The following is a 26,047-nucleotide window of genomic DNA, read 5'->3' on the forward strand; positions in this document are numbered from 1 at the left end:
GACACGTTCCGCACCAGAGTGGTACGGCAACCCTGTCCTAGAAATCATGTTGTTAGACAACGGTGAACCTTCGAACTATGAAGAAGCGATGGCGGGCCCAGATTCCAACAAATGGCTAGAAGCCATGAAATCCGAGATAGAATCCATGTATGAAAACAAAGTATGGACTTTGACTGACTTGCCCGATGATCGGCGAGCGATAGAAAACAAATGGATCTTTAAGAAGAAGACGGACGCGGATGGTAATATCACCATCTATAAAGCTCGACTTGTCGCTAAGGGTTATCGGCAAGTTCAAGGGATTGACTACGATGAGACTTTCTCTCCCGTAGCGAAGCTTAAGTCTGTCCGAATCATGTTAGCAATTGCCGCATACTATGATTATGAGATATGGCAGATGGACGTCAAAACGGCATTCCTTAACGGGCATCTTAAGGAAGAGTTGTATATGATACAACCGGAAGGTTTTGTCGATCCTAAGAACGCTAACAAAGTATTCAAGCTCCAGCGATCCATTTATGGGCTGGTGCAAGCATCTCAGAGTTGGAATATTCGCTTTGATGAGATGATCAAAGCGTTTGGGTTTATGCAGACTTATGGAGAAGCCTGCGTTTACAAGAAAGTGAGTGGGAGCTCTGTAGCATTTCTCATATTGTATGTAGATGACATACTCTTGATGGGAAATAATATAGAATTTCTGGACAGCATTAAGGCCTACTTGAATAAGTGTTTTTCAATGAAGGACCTTGGAGAAGCTGCTTATATATTAGGCATCAAGATCTATAGAGATAGATCGAGACGCCTCATAGGTCTTTCACAAAGCACATACCTTGATAAGATTTTGAAGAGGTTCAAAATGGATCAGTCCAAGAAAGGGTTCTTGCCTATGTTACAAGGTGTGAGATTGAGCTCGGCTCAGTCACCGACCACGGCAAAAGATAAAGAAGAGATGAGTCTCATCCCCTATGCTTCAGCCATAGGATCTATTATGTATGCCATGCTGTGTACCAGACCTGATGTAAACCTTGACGTGAGTTTGGTAGCAAGATACCAAGGTAATCCTGGCAAGGAACACTGGACAGCGGTCAAGAATATCCTGAAGTACCTGAAAAGGACAAAGGACATGTTTCTCGTTTATGGAGGAGACGAAGAGCTCATCGTAAAGAGTTACGTCGACGCTAGCTTCGACTCAGATCCGGATGACTCTAAGTCACAAACCGGATACGTGTATATGTTGAATGGTGGAGCAGTAAGCTGGTGCAGCTGCAAGCAGAGCGTCGTGGCGGGATCTACGTGTGAAGCAGAGTACATGGCAGCCTCGGAGGCAGCGCATGAAGCGATTTGGGTGAAGGAGTTCATCACCGACCTAGGAGTCATACCCAATGCGTCGGGGCCAATCAAACTCTTCTGTGACAACACTGGAGCTATTGCCCTTGCCAAGGAGCCCAGGTTTCACAAGAAGACCAGGCACATCAAGCGTCGTTTCAACTCCATCCGTGAAAATGTTCAAGATGGAGACATAGAAATTTGCAAAGTACATACGGATCTGAATGTCGCAGATCCGTTGACTAAACCTCTCTCGCGAGCAAAACATGATCAACACCAGAACTCTATGGGTGTTCGATTCATCACAATGTAACTAGATTGGTGACTCTAGTGCAAGTGGGAGACTGTTGGAAATATGCCCTAGAGGCAATAATAAAAGTATTATTATATTTCATTGTTCATGATAATTGTCCGTTATTCATGCTATAACTGTATTATACGGAAATCTTAATACACGTGTGAATACATAGACCTCAATATGTCCCTAGTGAGCCTCTAGTTGACTAGCTCGTTGTGATCAACAGATAGTCATGGTTTCCTGGCTATGGACATTGGATGTCGTTGATAACGGGATCACATCATTAGGAGAATGATGTGATGGACAAGACCCAATCCTAAGCATAGCACAAAGGTCGGTTAGTTCGTTTGCTAGAGCTTTTCCAATGTCAAGTATCTCTTCCTTCGACCATGAGATCGTGTAACTCCCGGATACCGTAGGAGTGCTTTGGGTGTATCAAACGTCACAACGTAACTGGGTGATTATAAAGGTGCACTACAGGTATCTCCGAAAGTGTCTGTTGGGTTGACACGGATCGAGACTGGGATTTGTCACTCCGTATGACGGAGAGGTATCTCTGGGCCCACTCGGTAATGCATCATCATAATGAGCTCAAAGTGACCAAGTGGTTGATCACGGGATCATGCATTATGGTACGAGTAAAGTGACTTGCCGGTAACGAGACTGAACAAGGTATTGGGATACCGACAATCGGGTCTCGGGCAAGTAACGTACCGATTGACAAAGGGAATTGTATACGGGGTTTGATCGAATCCTCGACATCGTGGTTCATCCGATGACATCATCGAGGAGCATGTGGGAGCCAACATGGGTATCCAGATCCCGCTGTTGGTTATTGACCGGAGAGTCTCGGTCATGTCTGCATGTCTCCCGAACCCGTAGGGTCTACACACTTAAGGTTCGGTGACGCTAGGGTTATCAGGAAGACAAGTATGTGATTACCGAATGTTGTTTGGAGTCCCGGATAAGATCCCGGACGTCACGAGGAGTTCCGGAATGGTCTGGAGGTAAAGTTTTATATATGGGAAGTTGTTAAACGGACACCGGAAAGTTTCGGGGTCATACCGGTATTGTACCGGGACCACCGAAGAGGTTCCGGGGGTCCACCGGGAGGGACCACCCCTCCCGGGGGGCCACTTGGGCTGCGTAGGGATAGCAGCCAGCCCCTAGTGGGCTTGGCGCCCCCCCCCCTTGGGCCCATGCGCCTAGGGTTGGGGGGACCCTAAAGGGGGCGCACCCCCCTTGCTTGGGGGGCAAGCCCCCCACCCTTTTGGCCGCCGCCCCCCTCTAGGGTTTCCCCTAGGGGGCCGGCCCCCTTGCCCCTCTCCTCCTATATATAGAGGGGTGAGGGGAGGGCTGCTGGACACAACTCAAGGCGCAGCCCCTCCCCTCCCCAACACCTCTCCTCCTCCGTACGTGCTTGGCGAAGCTCTGTCGGAGTACTGCTGCACCAACTACACCACGCCGTCGTGCTGCCGTTGGAGCTGCCTTCCTCAACCTCTCCTTCCTCCTTGCTGGATCAAGACGGAGGAGACGTCGTCCGTCCCGTACGTGTGTTGAACGCGGAGGTGTTGTCCGTTCAGCACTTGGTCATCGGTGATCCGAATCACGACGAGTACGACTCCATCATCACCATCCCCTTGAACGCTTCCGCACTCGATCTACAAGTGGTATGTAGATGGAAACTCTTCCCCTTGACTCATTGCTTAGATGAACTCATAGATGGATCTTGGTGAAACCGTAGGAAAAATTTTAATTTTCTGCAACGTTCCCCAACAGCGCAGAACTTCTTCAGCAGGGCCTCCACTTGACCCTTCACGGCTACGGCTGCGGCCGCGCAATGCTCGTCGTCCACAGGCTCCAGCAGCTCGTCAAGGCAGGTGGCAGGATCGCGGAGATGGAGGTGGCTGAAGACGTGCGTCAGTGCGGCTAAGGAAAGAACGCGGGCTTCTTCCTTAGCCATGGGGCCGATACCGCTCACGACGTCCTCAAGCACACCGACTAGATAAGGAAGCAGCTGGGTGGGGCCCTCGTTGCTGGCGGTCAACGGCTCCTCCAAGCCATTCTCGTAGAGTGACCGCAGTGCCGTCCGAGACCTCTCCTCGAGGAGCTTGAAGGCCGTGCGGTCCTCAGCCAGGACCTTCGCCTTGGCGTCAAGCTCGGCCTTCTCCGCCTTCAGCTTCTGCTCCAGCTCCTCTAGCCAGCTGCGCTCCGTGGCCTGCGCCTTCGCCACCTGCTCCAGTTCGGCGTCGCGATCCTTGACGGCGTCCTCTCGGGCCTTAATCTTCTCCTCCTCCGCCTTGAGGCCTCGGGCTTCTTTCGCACGCTCCCTCCGCATGGTCTCCAGCTCGGCCTCCAGCGACCGGCATCGGTCCTGGGCGTCCCTGGCATCCTTCAGCGCCACCTCGCGGGCGGCCACAGCTTGGGCGACAGCCTCCCTGTCCTTCTCGGAGTCCACAGCAGCCTGGCTCAGCGTCGCCCGGACGGACACATCGGAGTGAAGCCAGCCAGAGACCAGCTCCAAGCATCCGGCCACCAGGCGACGGTCGGTGCTTTGAAGATCTTCTCGCAGCAGGGCCATCGCAGAAAGAGCGCGCTCCAGGACGTCAGGAGAGGCGGAAAAACCCGGAGACAAAAATGTGGCAGAAGGAGGAGAAGGCGACGTTTTCACCATGGCCTGGGAGGCCAGAAGCTCCTGAGCTTCGGGGACCCCAGCGCCCGAGCCGGATGTTGGCACCTCCGGAGCCAGCGGGGCCTCGGGGGCTGACTCCTCCTGAGGATGCTCCACCAAGCCTCGTGAGGATGATCAGGATGGAGAAGCACGAGCGCCGCTGCCCTTATCCATGAAGAGGGGTGATCTGGGCTCGAGCAGTACCACCTCGTCCTCTTTTCTCTTCTTCGCCGCGGGCATCGACCTGATTGCACAACGGAGAAGCATCAAGGGCGAGTGGCAGAAGTAAGAACAAGGCAGGACAAGAACACTTATTGGTCCACCGCGGCGTAGTCCCTCCGCTTCTTAAGCTTGAAGCCGGAGAGCCTCGCAGCCTGAGGCGCGGGCGCGCGGGCTGCAGGAGCAGAAGCAGGGGCAGCAGATGGACCGGAAGCAGCTCCAGGCGGTGTCGGGGCAGGAGCGTCATCCCGGGAGATCATCGCCGACCTGCCCCTCGTCGGAACCACGGGCGGCTCCTCTCTCTCCGGGAGGACGCCAGCCTCGTCATCGTCATCAGGCAGGGTGCGGAGGATGCCGGCCTTGCGCAAGGGGGGGGTCTCCCTCATCCCCTCGGGGGTCGCCTCCGAGTTGCGCTCGTCGCCCTCCTCCTCTTCCCCATCCCTGCGGGAATCACCAGAAGACACGTCCACCATTGCCGTCGCAACCGGGACCCCAGGGGGCGCCGGCGGCACCAGGCCATGCTCGTCAAAGGTGGGCATGGCGGCCACGACCAGCGCCCCGTCCTTCCGAAGGAACAAGGGAATGTGGGCACTCGGCGAATACTCTTGGTCGTCCCTGACCAAGAGGTGGAGAGGTACAGCCAGCTACTCTTCAAATAAGGCCTCCGGACTCAAGCGAAGCTTGCCTTCTCCGCCCCCGAGCGTCCACAAGGGGCGCGAGCGCGCCTGGAGAGGATCCACCCACAGCATCAGGAATTCTCTCAGGAGCATGGCCCCATCAGCTTCCCCGCCTTCGCATTGCTCGGCCTCAGGTCGATGGTCATCTTCTCCAGCACCAACTTCTCCCGGTCGTCGGTAAGCTTCGCGTGGGACCACCCCTCGTCAGACTGGGGCATCTCCGTTCTGCAGCTTCAACAGCGGGTGGACACACTTGGCATCCATCATGACCCACTTGCTCCTGAAGCCATCGGCCTTCTTTCCGGCCTTCGAGATCACATTGGCCTTGCCGGCAGCGACAAAGTTGGCGCACCCAGAGGTGTGGCCGTCGTTGATTCGGAGGAAGAAGAAGTGGCGTAGCAGTGCCACGGATGGCATCACCCCGACATGCGCCTCACAGTAGAAGGAAAAGATCGACAAGAGAAGGACGGAGTTGAGATGGAGATGGAGGGCATGCAACCTGTAATGACGGAGGACGACGTAGAAGAAGTCGGAGAAGGGGGGAACCAGGCACGCGACGACGCTGCTCATAAAGAAGGGGTAGAAGGAGCTCTTCGAAGCCTCCGGCACGACGGAGCCAGCTCGGAGCTTGGTCTTCCCCTTCTCGTTGCTCTCCCCCGCCGTCAACAGGCACGTGGCGGCGAGGTTCTTCTCCGAGACATTGGGCACGTCCAGAGCCGACTCATACCAGACAGGCGGCGAAACGGCCTTGGCCTTTCAGGGTACCATTGGTCGAAAGCTAGGAAGGGGATTGAAGCAGATCTGGAGATTTCGGAAGCAAGGAGCGAGAGAGGGGATCTGGAGCAAGACGAAGGAAAGCAATGAAGGCAAGCGTTGTCCGCGCCGACCTTTTTGTCAGATGGACAGTTGCCGAGGCAGTGTGGGGAAACAGAGACGCCCACGTCCAATCAGTTGCCACGCGCCAACCGTGGCCGCAGGCTGTTGGGGCCCGCGGCGCTCCACATTTGCCCTTTGGCTTCGCCTCGAAGCCAAGCCCGAGCGCGCCTTGGGCTCAGGGGCTACTGTCGGCGTTCTGGGAACGGGGCTCCCCAGACTTGCCTGCCTGCGGCCCACAACGTGGCTCCACCAGCGGCCCTGTACGACCCATCTTCACCAACAAACACTCAAGACCTTCGCGAGGGGCCAAGCCTCGCGAGGTGGACGACACAAGACCTCCTCAGGGGCAACTTCACCAGGCAGGCTCGTGAGGGGCGGAGAGATCAAGGCAAGGGACACCTCGAGGTTTCTGTGGCGCAAGACATGACGATTGGGGCCAGGCGGGCGCCAGCGCGCAGTGTCCTCGTTTCCTCTTTGGTGCTAAAGAGGCAAGCACAGGCGAGGAGTCCCGAGGCATCAGGCAAAGGTTTTCATATTGGTGCAACGAGACCAAGACGAGCAGGACGGCAGGACGGAGGTCATCGTGGAGCCCAAGATGGCGTCACCACCAGAGCCTTTGGCAAGCGAAGGCTACTTTTGTCAGGATAACTTGTACTAGTTGTTTCCCTTCGAATTTGGCCGTTATGGGATCCCTTCCCGCTCAATATTTGGGAAGAGGACCACGGCCTCTATAAATAGGACTAGCCACCACAGTGAAAGGGAACAGAAAACAGGAAACTGATCCAGAGAGAGAGGATCCAGATCATCCTTGACCATACAAGTTCGCCAAGCACAAGAACACCTCACCTCAGGAGGCTGATCTTCCCTTGTAACTGTTCATCCTCAGCCCAAGAGACAATCCACCATACCACATTGAAGTAGGATATTACACCACATCGGTGGCCTGAACCAGTATAAACTCTTGTGTCTCTTGTTCTCTGGGTTCGTCGAGCTAGGTCGTAAGATCATGGTGTGTGCGAGCTAGAAAGAGAGATCTTCGTACGCACCCCAGTGTTCGAACCTCAAGGGTTTGCCGAAACCCGAAATCCAACAGTGTCTGGCAAACTTTTCCCACATGTCATTGCATGTTTTGTACAAATATAGCAAATCCAATATACAAAGGTTGTCAAAGCACAACTTGATTTGAATTGCTGAACCTTCTCTCTCCTTTTTCTATCACCATTTTTTGGGAACCAATATACAAAAGCTGTTGGAGATGCACTAACCAATAATGTTCAGGCTTGGTAATGTGATTGAAGTACGAGGAACCAAAGACAAAGTAGCAGTACAAGACCCAAAAACAATAAATGAATAGAAGTTGGCATTTCTTTAAAAAATTATAAGTTCGCACAATGGGAGTGCATTTAAAAATTCATCCATAGTATTTTCTCTTCAACTCTTCTACCCTGCCCCCCTCTCCCTCTAAAGCACGAACATAACTCAACAAAATTGGTCCCTGTTTTTTTTGGGTTTTGTTTCAAGAAACTAAAAGAAAAAGAAAAAGATCTGTAATTCAGCAACAAATAAAAAACGGATGCGTCGACTTTATTCATTATTCTTTTTTGCAAAAATGATGCAGGTCTATTAGCAAAGTTCAACAGAACTACAAAGCATCTCAAACACAATAAAAATTACATTGAGATTTTAAGACCCCAAATAATCACTATTGCCGTCAGAATGAGCCGGCGCTGTCGTCGCTCCCCTACCGGAGCCAGCTTGACCTTGTCAATGACACTTAGGAAGTCTTCGTGCACGTACCCTAAGAGCCAGCGCCCTGGAGCCGCAATCGTCGCCATTAAACCCTTGCATAGATCTGAAGCATCTGGCATCAAATCTCATCACAAGATAAAAAAAACCCTAACCTCATCGTCCCAAAAGAGACGGCAAAATCTACGCCGGAGCTTTGTCGACTACATCCAAACGGACAAACTCAAAAAGAATCGAAGTCCGAACGACAAACTCGAAGAAGTAGCACCACCATCCGCCCGAGTACCGGCTACACCGCACCTGCGAAGACTAGAAAACCCTGACCTAAACTGCTAACGAAAGCGGCGGCACTAGAATTCTCCTCCCCATCACCAGCTGCTGGAAGCGGCAGGCAGAGGGGAGGCAACAAATTACATTAGATTGATGAAGAGATCAAACTAAGATGGACCCCAAAAAAATATCTGATTTTAACCAAAATTTGAATTATTTGACATCGCTGCCTCTAGTTTCATTTTTATCGCCACTTTTCTCGCAGCTATTGCTGTACGGCACGGAGCAAATTGCATACGTGGCTAACCATCGGGCCGCTCATCTCGTCCTTGTCAGGAAAGCTCGGCACTCAACGCCGCTTTCCTTCTTCCCCCGTTCTCGGCTGCTCTCCCTCCCTCCTCCCTATCCGACCGCCATGGCCTCCGCCCCTGCCCTGTATCACACCCTGCTTCACTTTCTCAACCCGATCCATTCTCATCACCTATCCTCTCCCCCCACACGCCACCGCCACCGCTGCCTCGCCCTCTCCTCCGCCGCCGCGCGCCTCCCCAACCCCAACGCCGCCTCCCCCTCTCGTTTCGGCCAGGGGAGGAGAGCCAGCGCGAGCCAACTAGCGTTCGAGACAGAGGATGGGGAGGAGACGCCTCTAGCGTTCGATACAGAGGAGGAAGAGGAGACACCTCGGTGGCCCGCTACGCAGGCGCAGTCTGACGACGAGGATGACGAGCAGGAGTGGGCCGGGGGCAATGGCACGGCGGCGCACGGGGAGGAGGAGCATTACGGCGGAGATCCGGAGGCCGAGGATGGGAGCGGGTGGACGCGGCGGCAGCCGCGGCCGCGCGAGATGTTCGTGTGCAACCTGCCGCGCAGGTGCGGCGTCGACGAACTGCTCGAGCTCTTCGGGCCATACGGCACCGTCCTCTCCGTCGAGGTGCGCTCCCTTGCATTTCACGCGGTCGCGCGCCTGCTCCGCTGTCGGATTCATAGTGTTACTATACCCTACACGGTGTTTATCATCCATGAAGAAGAATTGCACGGGCCGGCTGAACACCAGTGACGCCCCCTGGATGGATGGCTCCAATGGCTTGGGACATGGAGGTAGGAGATAGGCATGGCCCGTGCAGCCATGGACCATGGTATTGCCCCAGGCCTATAACTTACCATCCATGGAGTACTTCTTAACTTCTTAAGCTAGCATGGCACTACGGGTTACCTTGCTCTGGTCCGTCCCTCGGGAGTTCATAGAATTAAGTGAAGTTATCTGGTAACCCCATAGATAGAGTTTAACTCACCTGCCTCACCATCAGTAAGGCTAGCAACTCCACAAATCTCAATGGATGCTCTGAACCACCTGTTACGCAGCAGGTTTGGTATTTTGGATACTTCAATTGTGCAGAGAAAACAGCAGTCTGTCGTATTTTTTCCTTTTTATATACTTTATTTGAATGTTTACAATCTCTACTGGCGGCTCTTGCGCTTATGATTCCACAATATCTTACTGAAAACTGCTGATGAACAAAGGGTGGGGTTTATATCAGATGCTTCTCATTTTTCATATTTCTCGTGGTGTTGTATTAGTCAGTAATATTTGACCGACACACCAGTGAACTGAACTTGGTGCCGTTTGGCTAGTATCTGTTCAATGATGTCCTGGTTTAGGTCTCAATAGAATTACACTCTAATTGCTGCCTTAGTTATATGCGTGATTGTATATGATACGTATGATGGTGTCACATCCTTGGGTAATATTTTGTTGCTTCCAATTAAGGGCCTCTTTGATTCGTAGGATTTTAAAAATGTAGGAATAGGAAAAGTATAGGGTTGGAGTGGCATGCCCACTTGAATCCTATAGGATTAGCAATGAGTGTTTGATGTCACAGAAAAAACAAAGGAATTGTAAAAAGAGGTTGGAGTGGATGTTAGGTTTCCTATGAAATGTAGTACAAAATATTCCATAGGAAAAATTCCTATGGAATCTAATCCTATGAATCAAAGGACCAACATAGGAAAAAATCCTAAGGATTTCAATCCTCTAGAAATCCTATAAAATTCCTTTGAATCAAAGAAGCCCTAAGATTCTAGAGGCTCATTTTGATGGTAATATTTGAAGTTGTTAACAACCCGCAGGTTTCTCGTGATGCCGAGACCGGGATTAGTCGAGGATGTGGCTTTGTTACGATGCGTTCTCTTGCAGAAGCTAGAACAGCTATCAATGCTCTCGATGGATTTGTGAGTCATACAATGGCTTCATTTTCTCAGTAGTTTCTTCTCAACTTGCATATTGTCTACAAATGAAAGTGCTCCGTGTAGTAATCCAATTACAAATTACTCTCTTTTACTTTGATGTTTCTCTTATAGGACCTGGATGGGCGTGAGATGTTTGTAAAACTAGCGGCTCACGTCGTTGCTAGTAGGAGAAATCCCAGCCTGTCCCATACACCACCCATGAAGGACCATATCTTTGAAAGTCGATACAAGATCTATGTTGGCAACCTTGCATGGTCTGTTCAACCTCAACACTTGAGGGAGCACTTCACTCAGTGTGGAACTGTTGTTAGTACAAGGCTGCTGACAGATCGCAAAGGAGGGAGAAGTCGTGTCTATGGATTCCTTTCATTTTCTTCAGCCGAAGAGCTTGAGGCTGCTCTGCAGCTTAACAATACGGTATAATTCTTTAACTTCTGTATTTTGCTACTTATTCCCTCGGGTTTGATATTAGAATGGAAACCGCAAATCCTTGTTGAATTTATTTCAAGAAACTTCATATATGCATCTCCTTCAGAATCTGCATCTCGGGTTAGTTTGTATAAGAAAATCCTATATAAGTAAAATGGGATTACATTTGTTTCAGAATGTTTCTGCATAACCTGAAGCTTACCAGTAGCTCCATGATATCTTAAGCACCTCCATTTCATATTTTTTCCTGATTAGACTCTGCTTCTATATACACTTTTTTATGCCACTCCCAATGATATTGCGAGTTTGCGACTATGTTGACAACTATCATATCTTATCTCGACTCTTACTAACGCAACAGGAATTTCATGGACGGGATATCATCGTCAGAGAAGCTCATGTAAAATCGCCAGATACACTAAGCCAAACCCTTGAGAGTTAGAACCGGAAGCTACTGTGTTTATTTTTGTTTGACTTATTTGCCAATTGAGTTCATTGTTCAGGCACTTTGCACGAGCGCAACTCAGTAGCTAACATCTTCTGTATGTACGGAGTAATGTAGTGTGATGTACCATTGCAATTTTGCCGAAATACAATCATTAACATGAATGGACTGACTGGGTTGACCATATACCGGTGGTCTGAAATCTTGTGAGAGCATTATTCGATGGGATCTTGACGATTCATTCTAGTCAAGAATCAAGCGATCGGATTTCCTCTGCCTCTTCTTTGATGCCAGTGTCACACGATCTGTGGTCTTCCACGAATGTATCACACAGGAGTATGTTGCCAAGGGGGTGTGCTTTTTTAGAACGAAGGCTCAAGAAGAGCCCGACTTTGAATTAACAAAGCCATTAACCGGCCAGGATTACAGGACTGCCACTTACAACAAGAAAACAAAGAGCGGAAATAAAGATACATTGTGCTCAGTAGAACAACTCGAAGGCATAGAATGACATCGAACGCCGCTAAGCCGAAACCAGCTAACCTACTAAGGCTATGGGAGGAAGGCACCACCGTGCATGTTTTTGTGTCACTGATTGCCATCAGAAGGAAAACAGGGGCAACACATGACCTGACTCCGCCTCCGCAAAGGGCCCCTACCCTTTCATCCGGGCTCGACGGGTGCCGCACCGGCGGCCTGTGGAGTGGTTCACCCTAGAACCCAGATCAGCATTCCCAAGCAACCGAAGGAGAGGCACCAGGAACAAACCCACACGAAACGGGGAGCCGAACACCCAGTCACCGTTGCCGGCAGCAGCAAGGCAGAGCACCGGACGAGAGTTGTCGAGACGAAGGCGCTAAAAACCCCGGAGAAGGCCAAGAGTATGCAGCACCATGCATCGGTCAAGGATAGGAGGCACCATAGCCCATGGCACGAGAAAGGGACTCCGATCCCCTCGCACCAGCGGCTGAAGCCCTCCACACCTGGACCCGAGCAAGTTGCCGAAGATGAAGATCAGGCCAATACAATCCGCCGTCGAACCACCACCGACTCCACCACCACTTGAGCACTTCCTTGACGACGCCTTCAGGAAGGTTCACGCCACCAAGGTGCCGTCGTCGCCATGAAACGAGGAACTGAGGCTTTCACCTGAGCTGCTGGGTGGGGTGGGAGGTGCAGGAAGCCCACCGAAGCCTTCAGCAAGGAGAACGACGCCCAAAGGCGACATCTTCAGTGTGGCCGCCGCGCCGGCTAGGGGTTTCCCCCGGATCCGCACCCAACCACCAGATCCGCACACCCGGCATCCAGAAAACGGCGGCCAGAGCCACCAGGGACAGGGGGCGGCGCGGATCGGAGCAGATCGAGGATGAGGACGCCGATTCTCCAAGGTACAGCCGGCCGCACTAGCTCGTTTGTTGTTGACAAAAAAAATCACGTGAGTCCTTGAGAAGGGCTCGCGCGGATCGGAGCAGATCGAGGATGAGGACGCCGATTCTCCAAGGGGGTGTGCTTTTGCTTGGTGTGGAGTCCTTGAGGTCAATAAAGTCTTATTTTTCAAAGAAAAAAGAAGGATGTTGTCATACTGCCATAGTGATCATGTGTAACATGAGGATGTTGCCAAGGGGTGTGTACAGATTCGAGGGACACTAGTTTTTCATGCCAAAATTTGAGAACTTTAGCTACATTGTTTGACATAGGTGGCCATTTGATTTTTATCTCAAAAATTGGATACGTTATGTTTTCTTTAGCTCTTCAGCCGACTTTTGCATCTTTAACATGTTGAGGAACAAGAACGCCAATTTATAATTTGTCCATCCATGTAACATAATACGAACGCATTAGCAATGGACACGTTATTATTCGTCAGACAGCACACACTTGATGGACAAACGAGGTAAGTTTTTGAAAAACTTCTCTACTTACGACTTTATTGGCACTTTGAGAGGAGATGATCTGCTGATACCGAGTTTAAATGCAACATCTCAGCAAAGCTAGACTAAAGGAAGTTAGCCTGCACCATTCATAAAGGAATGAAAAATCCCAAAAACTTATGAAACCATTCATACTACAGGACTCTAGCATGTGAACCTTACCAAATCAAAATTCTCCTTTGATGCCATACTATGTATTTCCTAAGGATGTGGTCAACATTTCAATTTGAAAACGCTCAAGTATTTGAATGCGAGGCTTAGTTCAGTAAACCGCTGAGTAAGAGCAAAGCAAGCGAAGTATACGATCTTCAGCGGAAGAGCAACATGTACTATCTGAAAAAACATACGGTAACTGCTAACTGTAACTGACAAAATCTGGGTACATTATAACAGTCGTTTAACAGACAGAACAGTGAAACCATAAAGGTTTTACAGCATCCTCCAGGCAAACAGAGAAAATTTGCAGCATCTGCTTGGCTCCAAACTATCATAAAGCATTACATAAGAATGGTTTCCAGAACAATCAAGCTTTAATCAGCTAAGAGCACACCAGATCTGGATCTCCCTTAAGCCACCAGAGTGCTGGCGGTGGTAGACTCGCTGCAGAGGCGAAAGAATTGTGTTAGCAAAACATTTGTTGTATGAGATAACACAATTGGCAACATACAGGAATACTATAAGATAAGTCCAACGTAAATGCTTTACGTATGACAAAAAGTAGTCCGATATGTGTACAAATTCATCCAGGCCATACAACAAATGCAACAGAGTGAATATAAACTGTCGTACAATTATCATTGAACTGCCTTCGGTTCAACAACAATGTTTACATTACATAGATGCACGGTTTAGTTAGTACTCCCTCCGTCCGGAAAAGCTTGTCCCTCAAATGAATGTATCTAGCACTAACTTGGTGCTACCCATTTGTCTTGGGCTACATTCATTTGAGGGCCAAGCTTTTTTGGACGGAGGTAGTACGTTTGCCTTGGGCTACCCATTTGTATTCTAAAAGACTAAAATGCACCCTCATAAATGGCTGATATTGCTCGGCACATCAGATAACCAATGATTTTATTCGTATAAATTTAAATGCAATTTCATCATTATAGATTTGCTGCAGAATGACATGATTCAGCCAACATAATAGACCACCACTGAGTAGGAATCTAAAATAGATAAATGCAATTGTAGAAATGTTGCAGTTTGAAGAACACATTGTATGTGTCACCCAGACACCCATTCGTGGGATAATGACACATATGTCAGTATCACAACCAGTTGCATTTTTCAAAACTGCAAACATTTCAGTTGGGTTGATCTAATTTCTCTTTAAAACAAGTATTGTGATCTTCATCAAATTCCTATTTCATATCCAAACTAAAGAAGAAGTTAACATTATCATGCTGGCAAATTGAAGTCAATTAGTAACACACAAAATGCATAGGTGTTTTCCATTTAGATCTTAAAAAATGTCTGAAGTGGCTATATCATCACTTCATAACATCGATCTTTACAAATCAAACTATTGCATCATGTACTTATAATTTTGGTGTGCACACCGAAACAGCAGTGTCCACTACAGTATGCCAGCACGGGAATGCCTTACTAACACCAATTAGCAGCACATCCGGCACAAACACAACTAAGTTTAATCACAGGCATAACTAAGTAGCTTAGAATCCCATTTCTCTAAAATTCCTGTCCCAGGAGGACAGAACAGCCAACAAATTAGGATCTAAATATAGGCTAAGTGGCATGCATTGACGACACAATATCACATTTAAGTAGCCTCATCTGAAGTAGTACCTGACACTAACTCCTACTCAACAAGCTATATGTAGCACACATTCTACACCTCATATGTAGCAAGTGAAACACAAACAACGAACCGCTCACTGTACATTGCGTACTAAACTGATAAGGCCTCACAATTCACCGAAGCTATATCAGAAGAAAGATTAATGGCAATGGAAGTGAGTGACTTACTACTTCCAGGTGGGCGGGAGCTTCTTGGTGCGCTTGTAGTAGCGAGCGAGGCGGTGGATCCTGCTCTCCACAAGGATGAGCCTGAACTTAGAGTCCTTGTCCTTCCTGTTCCTCTCCAGGTGCTTCCTTATCGCCACCGCCTTCTTGATCAGAAAGTAGAGGTCCTCCGGGATCTCTGGTGCCAGCCCTGCGCACCAACACTCACACAATCAATCCACTCATCAAGCAAAGAGCAATCTGAGAAAGACGAGGTGGGATCTAATCTACTTCTCACCATGGGCCTTGAGGATGCGGAGGATCTTGCTCCCGGTGACGCTCTTGACGAGGGGGATGCCGTGCTGGTCACGGAGTAGGACGCCGATCTGCGACGGCATCTGGCCCTTCTTCGCGGCCTTGGTGATTAACTCGTCCACCTGCACACGAGCCGACGCGCGCATCAGCCAGCCATATCACATCGAATCGAGGGGGCCAAGAGAAGGCGAGGCTTCTTCTTACATCGGCGACGGCGGTCTTGACCCAGCTCGGGGGAGTCCTCTTGTACGGCAGCGCCGACGACGAGATGCCCTTCCTGCGTAACAGAGTCGCGGAGACGCCATTAGACCAGAAAATTCACCGGATTGTGGTTGCGGTGTAGGGGGTGAGAATTACCCGCGGCTGTGCATGCGCCCCATGGCTGCGGCTGCTGCGGCGGCGAGGGGAGTGGCGGCGGCGGCGGCGGGAAGGGCGAGAGAGGCGCGAGTGGTGAGAGGATAGAAAAGAGCCTGGTTAGGGTTCTGGGGTTCCACTTATTTGAGGGCTTTCTTATATTTTGGTCCTTCAGGTAATGCCCATTTAGATCCATGATCACGCCGCGTCGCAACGTGGACTGGGCTAGTGTGGGCCTTCAAAACCAGCGTTTTAACGACTGCGGCCCACATATGTCCTAGTCCAACAGGGAAGCTTGTGAAAACGATGATTCCTATTTCTCGCGTAGGGCGGCAGATAGCAACCAAACGCATACCTCCTCTCCCACTTATTCGCTTGGTGCCACATAGGGTGAAGTAGAACTGCTTGTATTTTTATGAAGACTCCCTTTCTGGTTTTGGGCAAATCGGTTTTCCTTTTTCTCTCTGTTTTCCTTGTCAGTTTTATCTGGATTTTTCTTTTTTTGTTTTATATTTATATTTATAGTTTTTTTTAATATATGAAAAAAATTTAAATGTGTGATAATTTTTAAAATTCTAAAGAAATCATGAATATTTTTATGTATTCAAAGACAATTTTCGAAATCTGGAAACAATTCTGAATTTCTTTGATTCAGAACATTTAAGAAAATTCATGAACACTTATTGAAATACATGAACATTTTTTCAAAATCATGAACAATTATTTAAATCCAGGAACATTTCACAAGGTTGTGAGCATTTTTTAAATTCGGAACATTTCTTAAATTCATGAATAGCTTTTGAAATTTGGGAATTTTGAAATTTTCCAAAAACAAATTCAAATCATAAAGATTTTTTGAAATGTGGGATATTTTTAAAATCCACAAAGATTTTTTCAAATTCATATTTTTTGAAATGTTGTGAAAAAATATGAGTTTTGGAAAAAATGAAATTGAGAAAAAAAATTGAAATCCTGATTTTTTTAAGAAGCAAAGAAAACACAAAAAATAGGGGAGCCTCGCCCCTCATATGGGCCGACCCAAAACTAGTGCGGAGGAAAGTCGCTGTGTGTTTCCTCTCTATTCCCCACATAAGTCAGGGAAAAGGAGGTCAAGGTGAAAAGGCCACCATTTCTGCTTTTTGAGATGAAATAACATTTTGTTCTAAAAGAAGAGAAGAAATGACATTCACTGAGAAAAAATGGTAGAAAAAGACAAGGTCTTGGATAAAGACAAACACGGAATTAGGGTTCCTCCTCTAGTCGGCAAAATATTATGCTTGAAGTAAGTGCAATGATAAAAGGCATGTGTGACGAGTGGAAATGGCAAGCACATTAACATTTTTAACATTTGGAACCTAGGAGTGCGCCTGCACCCTGTCCAGGACTTTGCTTGGGAACTTTCTTGAAGAAAGCACCATGAAATTACAAGACTCGATAGGTTCAAAAACCTTTTGGGCTATCAATGCAAAGTGTGTCTTGAGCGTCTGACGTCAAGTTATGGCATTGAATCTCACCAAGCCAACCACCTTTTTTGGTGAAGTCGTCTTACTAAGGGATGGTCAACACGGCCGAAGCCGCAATGGTATGGGAGCGACGTGGGACCATTTAGTTCGGGGGGGGGGGACTGGTACAGGTACTCAATGCACCAATCCAAATGAAGCTTTTTTCAACTCTCTGCACGGACTAGAGCGGTGCATGAGGATTTATATGTTTGGGACTGAGTAACTTTGAAGGGACGAAAAATGAGAATAAATAAGTTAAAAAATAATTAGAGAGGTTGAAGCGTGTTCCTATCAGTGGGGAATTAGAGAGGTTGAAGCATGTTCCTATCGGTGGGGAATCACGTTCGAGGGAGAAGGAAATTTTAGTACTCATTGAAAATCTTTTGGATCAAGAAGAAATTTTCTGGTTACAGAGAGGCCGAGCAAACTGGTTGTTACATGGGGATCGCAATACATCACTTTTTCATAATGCTGCAACTGCCAGGAAAAAAGGCACAATATTAAGAAACTTCTGGATGATGATCTGAAGGAACATATTATGAGTTACTTCTCTAGTATTTTTACCTCGGATGTTCTAAACCTAAACCAGGAAGTCTTGTCCCTTGTCCGGAGTAGAGCGATTGTAGAGGTGAATAATGTTTTGCTTGGCCCTTATACTTTTGATGATGTTCGTAAGGCTCTTTTTTATATTGGAGAATTAAAGGCTCCAAGGACAGATGGACTTCATGCTATTTTTATAAAATATTATGGCCCATGCCACGGGATGATTTGGTTGATGAGGTCTTGCAAGCGGTGAATACCTGCACAATTCCATCGGGATGGAATGACATTGCGATTGTGTTGATCCCTAAGGTCAATTCACCCGAGAGAAGGTAACCTAGTTTAGACCTATCAGTCTTTGCAATGTGGTTTATAAAGTTATCTACAAAATATTGGCATCACGATTGAATGTTTTGTTGCCTCATATTATTAGTCCCACCCAAAGTGCTTTTGTGCCCGGGAGAATGATTATGGACAATGTTTTAGTGGCATATGAGAGCTTTTATACTATTAGAAATAAGAGGGAAGGAAAAGAGGGTTTATGCGTGACTGAGTGGAATGGCCTTTCTTGAAGGGAATTGTGTTAAAACTTGGTTTTCAGGAAAGATGGATAAATCTTATGATGAAATATGTCTTCACTATTGATTATAGGGTTTGAATTAATGATGAAGAAACTGAAAGTTTCAACCTAGGAGAGGTTTAAGACAAGGCGATCCATTATCTGCGAAGTATCATTACTTATGGAGCTCTCAACAGGGAGCCTCTATTTTGATTAGTAGGCCATGTTATATTAATGCACACACCAAATTACAGCACACATGGCATCTCTCAGAAAAATTGCACAGAGATAACACATAGGGGTTTACAGGGAGGCACTATTGGATTAGAATCCCCTATGCATTACAAAGATACTCACTTATTTTTTATGTTTTCATGCATGTAGATATTGAACATGATCATAATGAATATGATAATTGGTGCACGAGAGGAATATTGCAGAATAATCTACTGGCTAACAAACTTGGCATGATGGAGGCTGGCCTATCTTATTCACCCATTAAGGTGCTTGCTCTAACTTGGCAAGGTTGTATTAGTCGCACGTATCTTGCATATGATGTCTTTCATTACTTCTACTTTGTTACACCATCATCTGATTAGTTGACACATCATATATGAGAATATGACATGCCTATCCATTTTATGTACCTATTCCATGTGTCATCATACCATGTTTTTTCAGTCAGGTGTTGTTCTTTCGTAATAGATGTCCACAAGGAAGAGGGTGAGTGCAGATCCTGAAGGAGTACAAACAAAGTATTTGGAAAAGGCAGTGATACCTGATAAATCAGATAGATCACCGGCCCCAGAAAACACGACCCCAACTGTAGCACACTTTACCCCTACTCCATTGGCCAAAGCCCTATTAGAACTGCAGAGGGCCCGGCGCCAAGTACTGTCTATAATATCAAATCAAAAATTGAACTCCTACATTTTTGCATGTGCCTTACCATATCTCTTATATGAAAACTACCTGCAGATGAATATCCATTCTCAAGGGATCATAAGATCTCACACCAATACTGGGCACTGCATTGCTCTTGTCAGTACCTCTTGTTCTTTATCACCATACTTACACTCATTTTTGTTTGATCATGTAGTATCAATGTAAATGTTCGCTTCCTTATCCACCATCTACTCGAAATTATAAGATATATATTTACTCTTACATAAATGTAGAATAAACCCAATGGTTATGAAGTTCTGGATTGGTCTTGTAAGTACATGTTGTCATGCACTCCCTCCGTATCGAATTAATTGTTGCTCAATTGGATGTACTTAGAACTAAAATAGTGTTAGATACATCCATTTGAGTGACAAGTAATTCCGGGCGAAGGTAATATTAGTGTACTTACATTGAAAGATAGTTGATTGTCCAGCATTACTCCGCATCTTATTTGCACTGCCCTCCATTTTCTCCAAATTATCAGATCTACATTTACTCTTACCCAAATGTTGAATAAAACCAATGCCACTGCACAAGTTGAGGTCTGCATTCCTCTTGTCAGCACCTTTTGCCTTGTAACATTGTACTTAATTGATAGCTATTTGATTATGTATCATCCCTCTGCATATGAGCTTCATTATCCTCTATTTCTTCCTGAAGGAAATATGCCCTAGAGGCAATAGTAAAGTTGTTATTTATATTTCCTTATATCATGATAAATGTTTATTATTCATGCTAGAATTGTATTAACCGGAAACTTAGTACATGTGTGAATACATAGACAAACAGAGTGTCACTAGTTTGCCTCTACTTGACTAGCTCGTTGAATCAATGATGGTTATGTTTCCTCACCATAGACATGAGTTGTCATTTGATTAAATGGGATCACATCATTAGAGAATGATGTGATTGACTTGACCAATCCGTTAGCTTAGCACGATGATCGTTTAGTTTGTTGTTATTGCTTTCTCCATAACTTATACATGTTCCTATGACTATGAGATCATGCAACACCTGAATACCGGAGGAACACTTTGTGTGCTACCAAACATCACAACGTAACTGGGTGATTATAAAGGTGTTCTACAGGTGTCTCCGATGGTGTTTGTTGAGTTGGCATAGATCGAGATTAGGATTTGTTACTCCGATTGTTTGAGAGGTATCTCTGGGCCCTCTCGGTAATGTACATCACTATAAGCCTTGCAAGCAATGTAGCTAATGAGTTAGTTACGGATGTAGCTATTGGGACCCCGATCCTAAGTCACACCGACCTAGCATGTAACACATCATATCACTTTGCGGCCTCACGCACGGTATTCCCACGGGTGCCACCTTACCTGGCCCGGGACCGTTTGCGCCTTTTGGCTCACGTATATGATAGTGTCGCTAGCATCTATATGACAGAGAACCCAGGCCGACATGACTAGTCGTAAACCCAAAGTGACACTAACTTACAGGGACATGCATACATGACCCAGCAACGAACGTGTCGGTCATCAGCGAGTGAATTCGGGTTGTAGCAACTGGGCTAACAGGACTCCGGGAACCCGGGCTCTAGCAGGCTAGCAGGACTCCGGTAGACATCGCGTGACATTTCCCCGAAGGGACAGACACAGGAACGAAGAAAGACACACACCGGCTAGTCTAAGTGTTCCGGAGTAGTAGCAATTGGGCTAACAGGACTCCGGTAATCCGGGCTGTAGCAGACTACCATGGCTCAGTGGAAGCACTAGACTACATTTCCCCATAAGAAAGGCTACCAAGGATAGACAACTAGGTTGTCCGATCCCACACATAGCAATACACGTCACACATACGCATAACATGCAAGTATGTGCTGTACAACATGGCATCACAACATAACTCAAACTCATATAGATAAAGGCCCAGAAGAGCCACATAGCATTATATTACAAACAGAGGTCACATGACCCATCATTCAGAGCATACAAGCAATGGAAGCATAACATGTCTGAGTACAGACAACTATAAATGAAAAAGGCTGAGAAGCCTAACTATCTACAAGTCCCTCCCAAGGGTACAAGATCATAGTTGAGGTAACAAGCTACTCGTCGAAGTCCAAGAGGAACTACTAGTGAGACATATGTCTCATCTACAAAACATAAATAAAGCAAACATGAGTACAAAGGTACTTAACAAGACTTATATCAGATCCTATCATACATGCATTAGTATCAAGAAGGCAATGCGGGGTTTAGTTGCAGCAAGCCAGCTTTGACTCGGTGGCTATCATGTTCTACAACTACGAGTAAGTTCTTTGAGGTAGGAAAGCGCACACGAGTCCACTAATCACCACATCAATACAGTACTATGGATTCATTCCCGTCCCCCTATGAGAAGGCCATCCATAGCACTCACACTTGTCTTGAGCATTTTAGAGTATCCACTTCAAGTTGTCTATGTACCATGTAAGCATCCAAGAAGTCCATAACCACGGACCCGGATATTCGAATAGATCATGTTAACCCTGCAGGGGTGTACTTCTTCACACACGCTCTCGCCACTTACCGCCATGTACATGTCATGTATGTCGGCAACCTTCAAGCGGAAGCCTGGCGAGGGTGTCGGACACGACCTGACTAACCACGCAAGACTCTAGTCTAGGTTTATCGCCTATTCGAGTTCCATCCGCAAGGAGATCCGGCTGGGGTTTCGCTCACGGTCCCAAACGATGTGAGCGGGGTTCCCAAGCCCACCATCTGGGTGCCACTTGGTACACCGTGCCACTTGTGCCTAGTCTGTTCCAAGCCCACCCTGCTGGGTGCCACTTGGTAGAAAAATAACACTACCTACAAACACCAGAAACTAGTTGCGACTCCTAGACAGAGATCAAGTTGGTTAATAAGTCGAGAGAGCTTGGAGCGCCCGGAGCCCAATGTGTGGTAGTAGCTAGTCATTGGACAACTTATATAGAACTCAGTTCTTAAGGACGACCCCAATGAGACAACCCACCATGTACTCCTACATGGCCTCTCACCGCCACCTTTACCAAATCGTGTTCACACGCTTAACTCTCAGCATCAGAACATGGCATAACACTCCAATTCATTCCCAATGAATCAGACCCGACACAACTCTAAGCAATAACAGGCATGGCATGGTAGGAACACAACTTGGCTCAAACCACTCCTACATATGCTAGTGGGTTTCAACTATTTACTGTGGCAATGACAGGTCATGCAGAGAAATGGGTTCAACTACCGCAGCATAAAGTAGCAGTTGAATCATTTTTGTCCTAATGAAATAAAAGAGAGCAGGAACGAGTGAGTGGGATTGTATCGGAATGAACGAGGGGGTTTTGCTTGCCTGGTAGATCAACAGGGGCACTGCTCCTCAGATAGGTACTTTGGAGCACTCTCCGGAGCAGGACCTATCGAGAAGGAACGGTGTCAACAATCAATACACAAGCATATGCAACAATATGATGCATGAACATGGCATGAATATGTGATGTTGTCTGAGCTAATGCAGCTAGAATTCATTTTGAGGAAGTCCATCTGAACCAAGAATTCAAATGCAACTCCAGGTTAAGTCTTTATAAATGCCATTTATGTGTTTTCACTTATATAGTAGGTATAAGTTGGTTTGTCATGCATGAAACTAGTACAGATGGATAGATTGAATTTTTTGATAATTTTTCATATATAAATTATTTCAATCCGAGCTACAGTTGAATTTCTATGAATTTTTGAAGTTTTGGCTAAAATTCCGGGATTTCCTGAATTATAAATAATCCAGAAAACACTTACTGCATGAGCATGACAATAGCACGACATCAGCAGGTCAACCGGGGCTGACCAGGGTCAAACCTGACGTGCGGGGTCCACACGTCAGTGACACAGTGTTAACAGGGGGGTATTTCTAATCTAATTAAAAGATTAGGGCGTCGGGGCCCAACTGTCACTGTCAGGGGTTTAGTTAACTAGCGATTAGCCTTAAGCTAATCACCTGGAAGATCGGGCCCGCATGGCAGGGCTCAGGCGGCGGGGCTCGTCGCCGGCGCCTCTGGTCACAGCGGAGTCCATGTTACAGGCCACGGGGGCGGCGACTAAGGGCACCGAGGCATAGCCCGGGCTCTCCCGCACCCGGTGGGGCAGGTGAGAGGCGGCAGGGACGCCGGAGCTCACTGGAGCGGGGCTCGCGGCGGTGGCCGGAGTATGGCTTGAGCGGGCGCAAGACTTCGGGGTATGTCCAGGCCAGCTGAGGGGATCTGCGGCCTCCTAGGATAGCTAGGAGCTTGCTAGGCTCATGGGTGGGAGCGCAGCGGCACGACAGCGCCATGCCCGATGTCCATGGCGGACGGCGGTGCTCGGTATGGTGGCTGGCACGCTATGACACGGGAAAGACTGCGATGAGAGAGGGGAGATGTGGCAGAGCTCACAGAGAAACCGTAGACGTCGTAAGCGAGCTCGGGGAAGGCCTGGTGTGGCCGGAACGACGACGGCGATCTCGGGCGGCCGACGAAGAAGACGACGGCGGTGACAGCTCCATAGGGCTTCCGGTGACGCATGGCTTGGCGGAGAGGACGAGGACTACGGCGCGGAGCTATTAGACTCGTCGGAGGGGCGAGGCCGTGACGGTGGGCGCGGCAACGGCGAGCGGCGGCGACGGGCGTGTTCGGTCTAGCGGGAGAGAAAGCAGAGGAGGCAGGGAAGAGGGATGAGAGTGGGAGGGGTCCGGAGCGTCGTGGCGACGTCCAGAGAGACCGAGGCGTCGAGGGGTAGGGCAGGCAAGCAGGGAGGTGGCGTGGAGCCCATGCGCGCGGGCGGCGAGCGCGTGCCCTCGTCCTTCTGTCGACGCTAGAAGGACGACGAGTGGCGGTTGGGCCAGTCGGCTTGCTGGGCCGCCAGATGAGGGCCAGGTAAGCCTCTTTCCTTTTCTTTATTTTGTTTTCTTTTCTATTTCTGTAATTTGTTTGGTTTAGTTTTAAGAACTAAATCATTTTTGTTGCCTCTGGTAATTTTTGAAGTGACTAAAAGGATTATTCCAAAGCCCCTCAACAAAAATCAGAATTATTGGAGCAATAAAGTATTTATAGTATTTATTTGCTCCAATTCAAAATACAATATGTGTTAATTCAACAATCCAAAATGTCATGCAAAAATGTGCATCACCTCTGGTTGCTGTTTCCAGCATTTTCCAAAAATGATGAGCTTTTTGAAGGCCATTTGGGTTCACTGAAAAATATTTTTAGTTGAACCTATTTGAATTTCATTGATGCTAGGGTTTGAACATCCCCCAATTCAAGTTCATTTGAAAATTTAAACATGATGCAAACATCAGTAGCTAGCCTAGAGCATACCAGAACTAGGTATGTGACAACTCACCCCCGCTCGAAAGAATCTCGTCCCGAGATTCAGGAGTTGGCGGAAAGAAAGTGGGGTACTCAAGTCGAAGACGATCTTCTCGCTCCCAGGTAGCTTCTCTCTCGGAATGATGAGACCACTGAACCTTGAGAAACTTGATGTTATGACGTCGAGTGACACGCTCTGCTTGATCAAGAATGCGAACAGGGTACTCTCGATATGTGAGGTTATCTTGGAGATCAAGCGTTTCGTGGTCCACTCCATGGATGGGGTCCGAGAAGCAACGCCTGAGTTGAGAGACGTGGAAGACATCATGAACTCGAGAAAGATGTGGGGGTAGTTCCAACTGGTAGGCTGTAACACCCACGATGCGGCTATATCTCCCATGTGTCGGAGCACGACTTAGAGGCATAACCGCATAGTAGGCATGTCGCAAGAGGGGTAATCTTTACACATCCCATGTACTGAATAAGAATGGGATAAAGAGTTGGCTTACAATCGCCACTTCACACAATACATGAATATAGCATTACATCATCCAGAATACAATCAAGGTCCGACTACGGAACCAAAATAAGACAACCCCTAATGCTAGATCCCTGATCGCCCCGACTGGGCTCCACTACTGATCAACTGGAAAACGAAACAACACAACAAACACGATCTTCATTGAGCTCCTCCTTGAGCTTGGTTGCGTCATCTGCACTGGTATCATCGGCACCTGCAACTAGTTTTCGAAGTAACTGTGAGTCACGGGGACTCAGCAATCTCACACCCTCGTGATCAAGACTATTTAAGCTTATGGGTAGGAAAGGTAGTGAGGTGGAGCTGCAGCAAGCAATAGCATATATGGTGGCTAACTTATGCAAATGAGAGCGGGAAGAGAAGCAAAGCAACGGTCGTGACTAGAAATGATCAAGAAGTGATCCTGAAACTACTTACGTCAAACATAACACAATAACCGTGTTCACTTCCCGGACTCCGCCGGAAAGAGACCATCACGGCTACACACTCGGTTGATGCGTTTTAGTTAAGTTAAGCATCAAGTTCTCTACAACTGGACATTAACAAATTCCCATCTGCCCATAACCGCGGGCACGGCTTTCGAAAGTTCAAAACCCTACAGGGGTGTCCCAACTTAGCCCATCACAAGCTCCCACGGTCAATGAAGGATATTCCTTCTCCCAGGAAGACCCGATCAGACTCGGAATCCCGGTTACAAGACATTTCGACAATGGTAAAACAAGACCAGCAAAGCCGCCCGATGTGCCGACAAATCCCGATAGGAGCTGCACATATCTCGTTCTCAGGGCACACCGGATGAACACTACGTACAACTAAAACCAACCCTCAAGTTTCCCCGAGGGGTGTTGCAAGTGGCTCTGTTTTGGACCAACACTCAGAGGAG

The 26,047-nt window shown here is 47.7% G+C and overlaps 2 protein-coding genes across 3 annotated transcripts; one reads left to right on the top strand and one right to left on the bottom strand.

Moving 5' to 3' along the window:
* The first annotated feature begins 8,414 nt into the window (after nt 1–8,414).
* On the top strand, nt 8,415–11,406 carry LOC123147546 (28 kDa ribonucleoprotein, chloroplastic). 2 transcript variants are annotated; one of them, XM_044566817.1, is made up of 4 exons: nt 8,419–9,014; nt 10,211–10,312; nt 10,442–10,747; nt 11,121–11,406. In XM_044566817.1, the coding sequence occupies exons 1-4, from the start codon at nt 8,499–8,501 to the stop codon at nt 11,199–11,201; spliced, it is 1,005 nt and encodes a 334-aa protein (XP_044422752.1). In that variant the 5' UTR covers nt 8,419–8,498; the 3' UTR covers nt 11,202–11,406. The 2 variants fall into 2 exon arrangements, with proteins under 2 accessions (XP_044422753.1, XP_044422752.1); XM_044566818.1 differs by lacking the exon at nt 10,211–10,312 and having other exon boundaries at nt 8,415–9,014.
* Nucleotides 11,407–13,469: 2,063 nt separating this feature from the next.
* Nucleotides 13,470–15,914, bottom strand: LOC123147547 (40S ribosomal protein S13-1). Its single transcript, XM_044566819.1, has 5 exons — nt 15,770–15,914; nt 15,617–15,689; nt 15,396–15,534; nt 15,122–15,308; nt 13,470–13,735 (listed from the first exon to the last, which is right to left on the bottom strand). Exons 1-5 carry the CDS (start codon nt 15,790–15,792, stop codon nt 13,702–13,704), a joined length of 456 nt encoding a protein of 151 aa, XP_044422754.1. The 5' UTR covers nt 15,793–15,914; the 3' UTR covers nt 13,470–13,701.
* Between the last annotated feature and the right edge of the window lie 10,133 nt (nt 15,915–26,047).

This window comes from Triticum aestivum, chromosome 7A (assembly GCF_018294505.1).
Source record: "Triticum aestivum cultivar Chinese Spring chromosome 7A, IWGSC CS RefSeq v2.1, whole genome shotgun sequence".
Classification (NCBI taxonomy): domain Eukaryota; kingdom Viridiplantae; phylum Streptophyta; class Magnoliopsida; order Poales; family Poaceae; genus Triticum; species Triticum aestivum.

Excerpts from the sequence above, each read along its gene's own strand:
- LOC123147546 (XM_044566817.1), top strand. The coding sequence starts at position 8,499 with ATGGCCTCCGCCCCTGCCCTGTATCACACCCTGCTTCACTTTCTCAAC. Across the intron at positions 9,015-10,210 it reads GCACCGTCCTCTCCGTCGAG|GTTTCTCGTGATGCCGAGAC; the intron begins GTGCGCTCCCTT and ends AACAACCCGCAG. Across the intron at positions 10,748-11,120 it reads CTCTGCAGCTTAACAATACG|GAATTTCATGGACGGGATAT; the intron begins GTATAATTCTTT and ends CTAACGCAACAG.
- LOC123147547 (XM_044566819.1), bottom strand. The coding sequence starts at position 15,792 with ATGGGGCGCATGCACAGCCGCGG. Across the intron at positions 15,690-15,769 it reads GGGCGCATGCACAGCCGCGG|GAAGGGCATCTCGTCGTCGG; the intron begins GTAATTCTCACC and ends TCTGTTACGCAG. Across the intron at positions 15,309-15,395 it reads CCGCATCCTCAAGGCCCATG|GGCTGGCACCAGAGATCCCG; the intron begins GTGAGAAGTAGA and ends GTTGGTGCGCAG.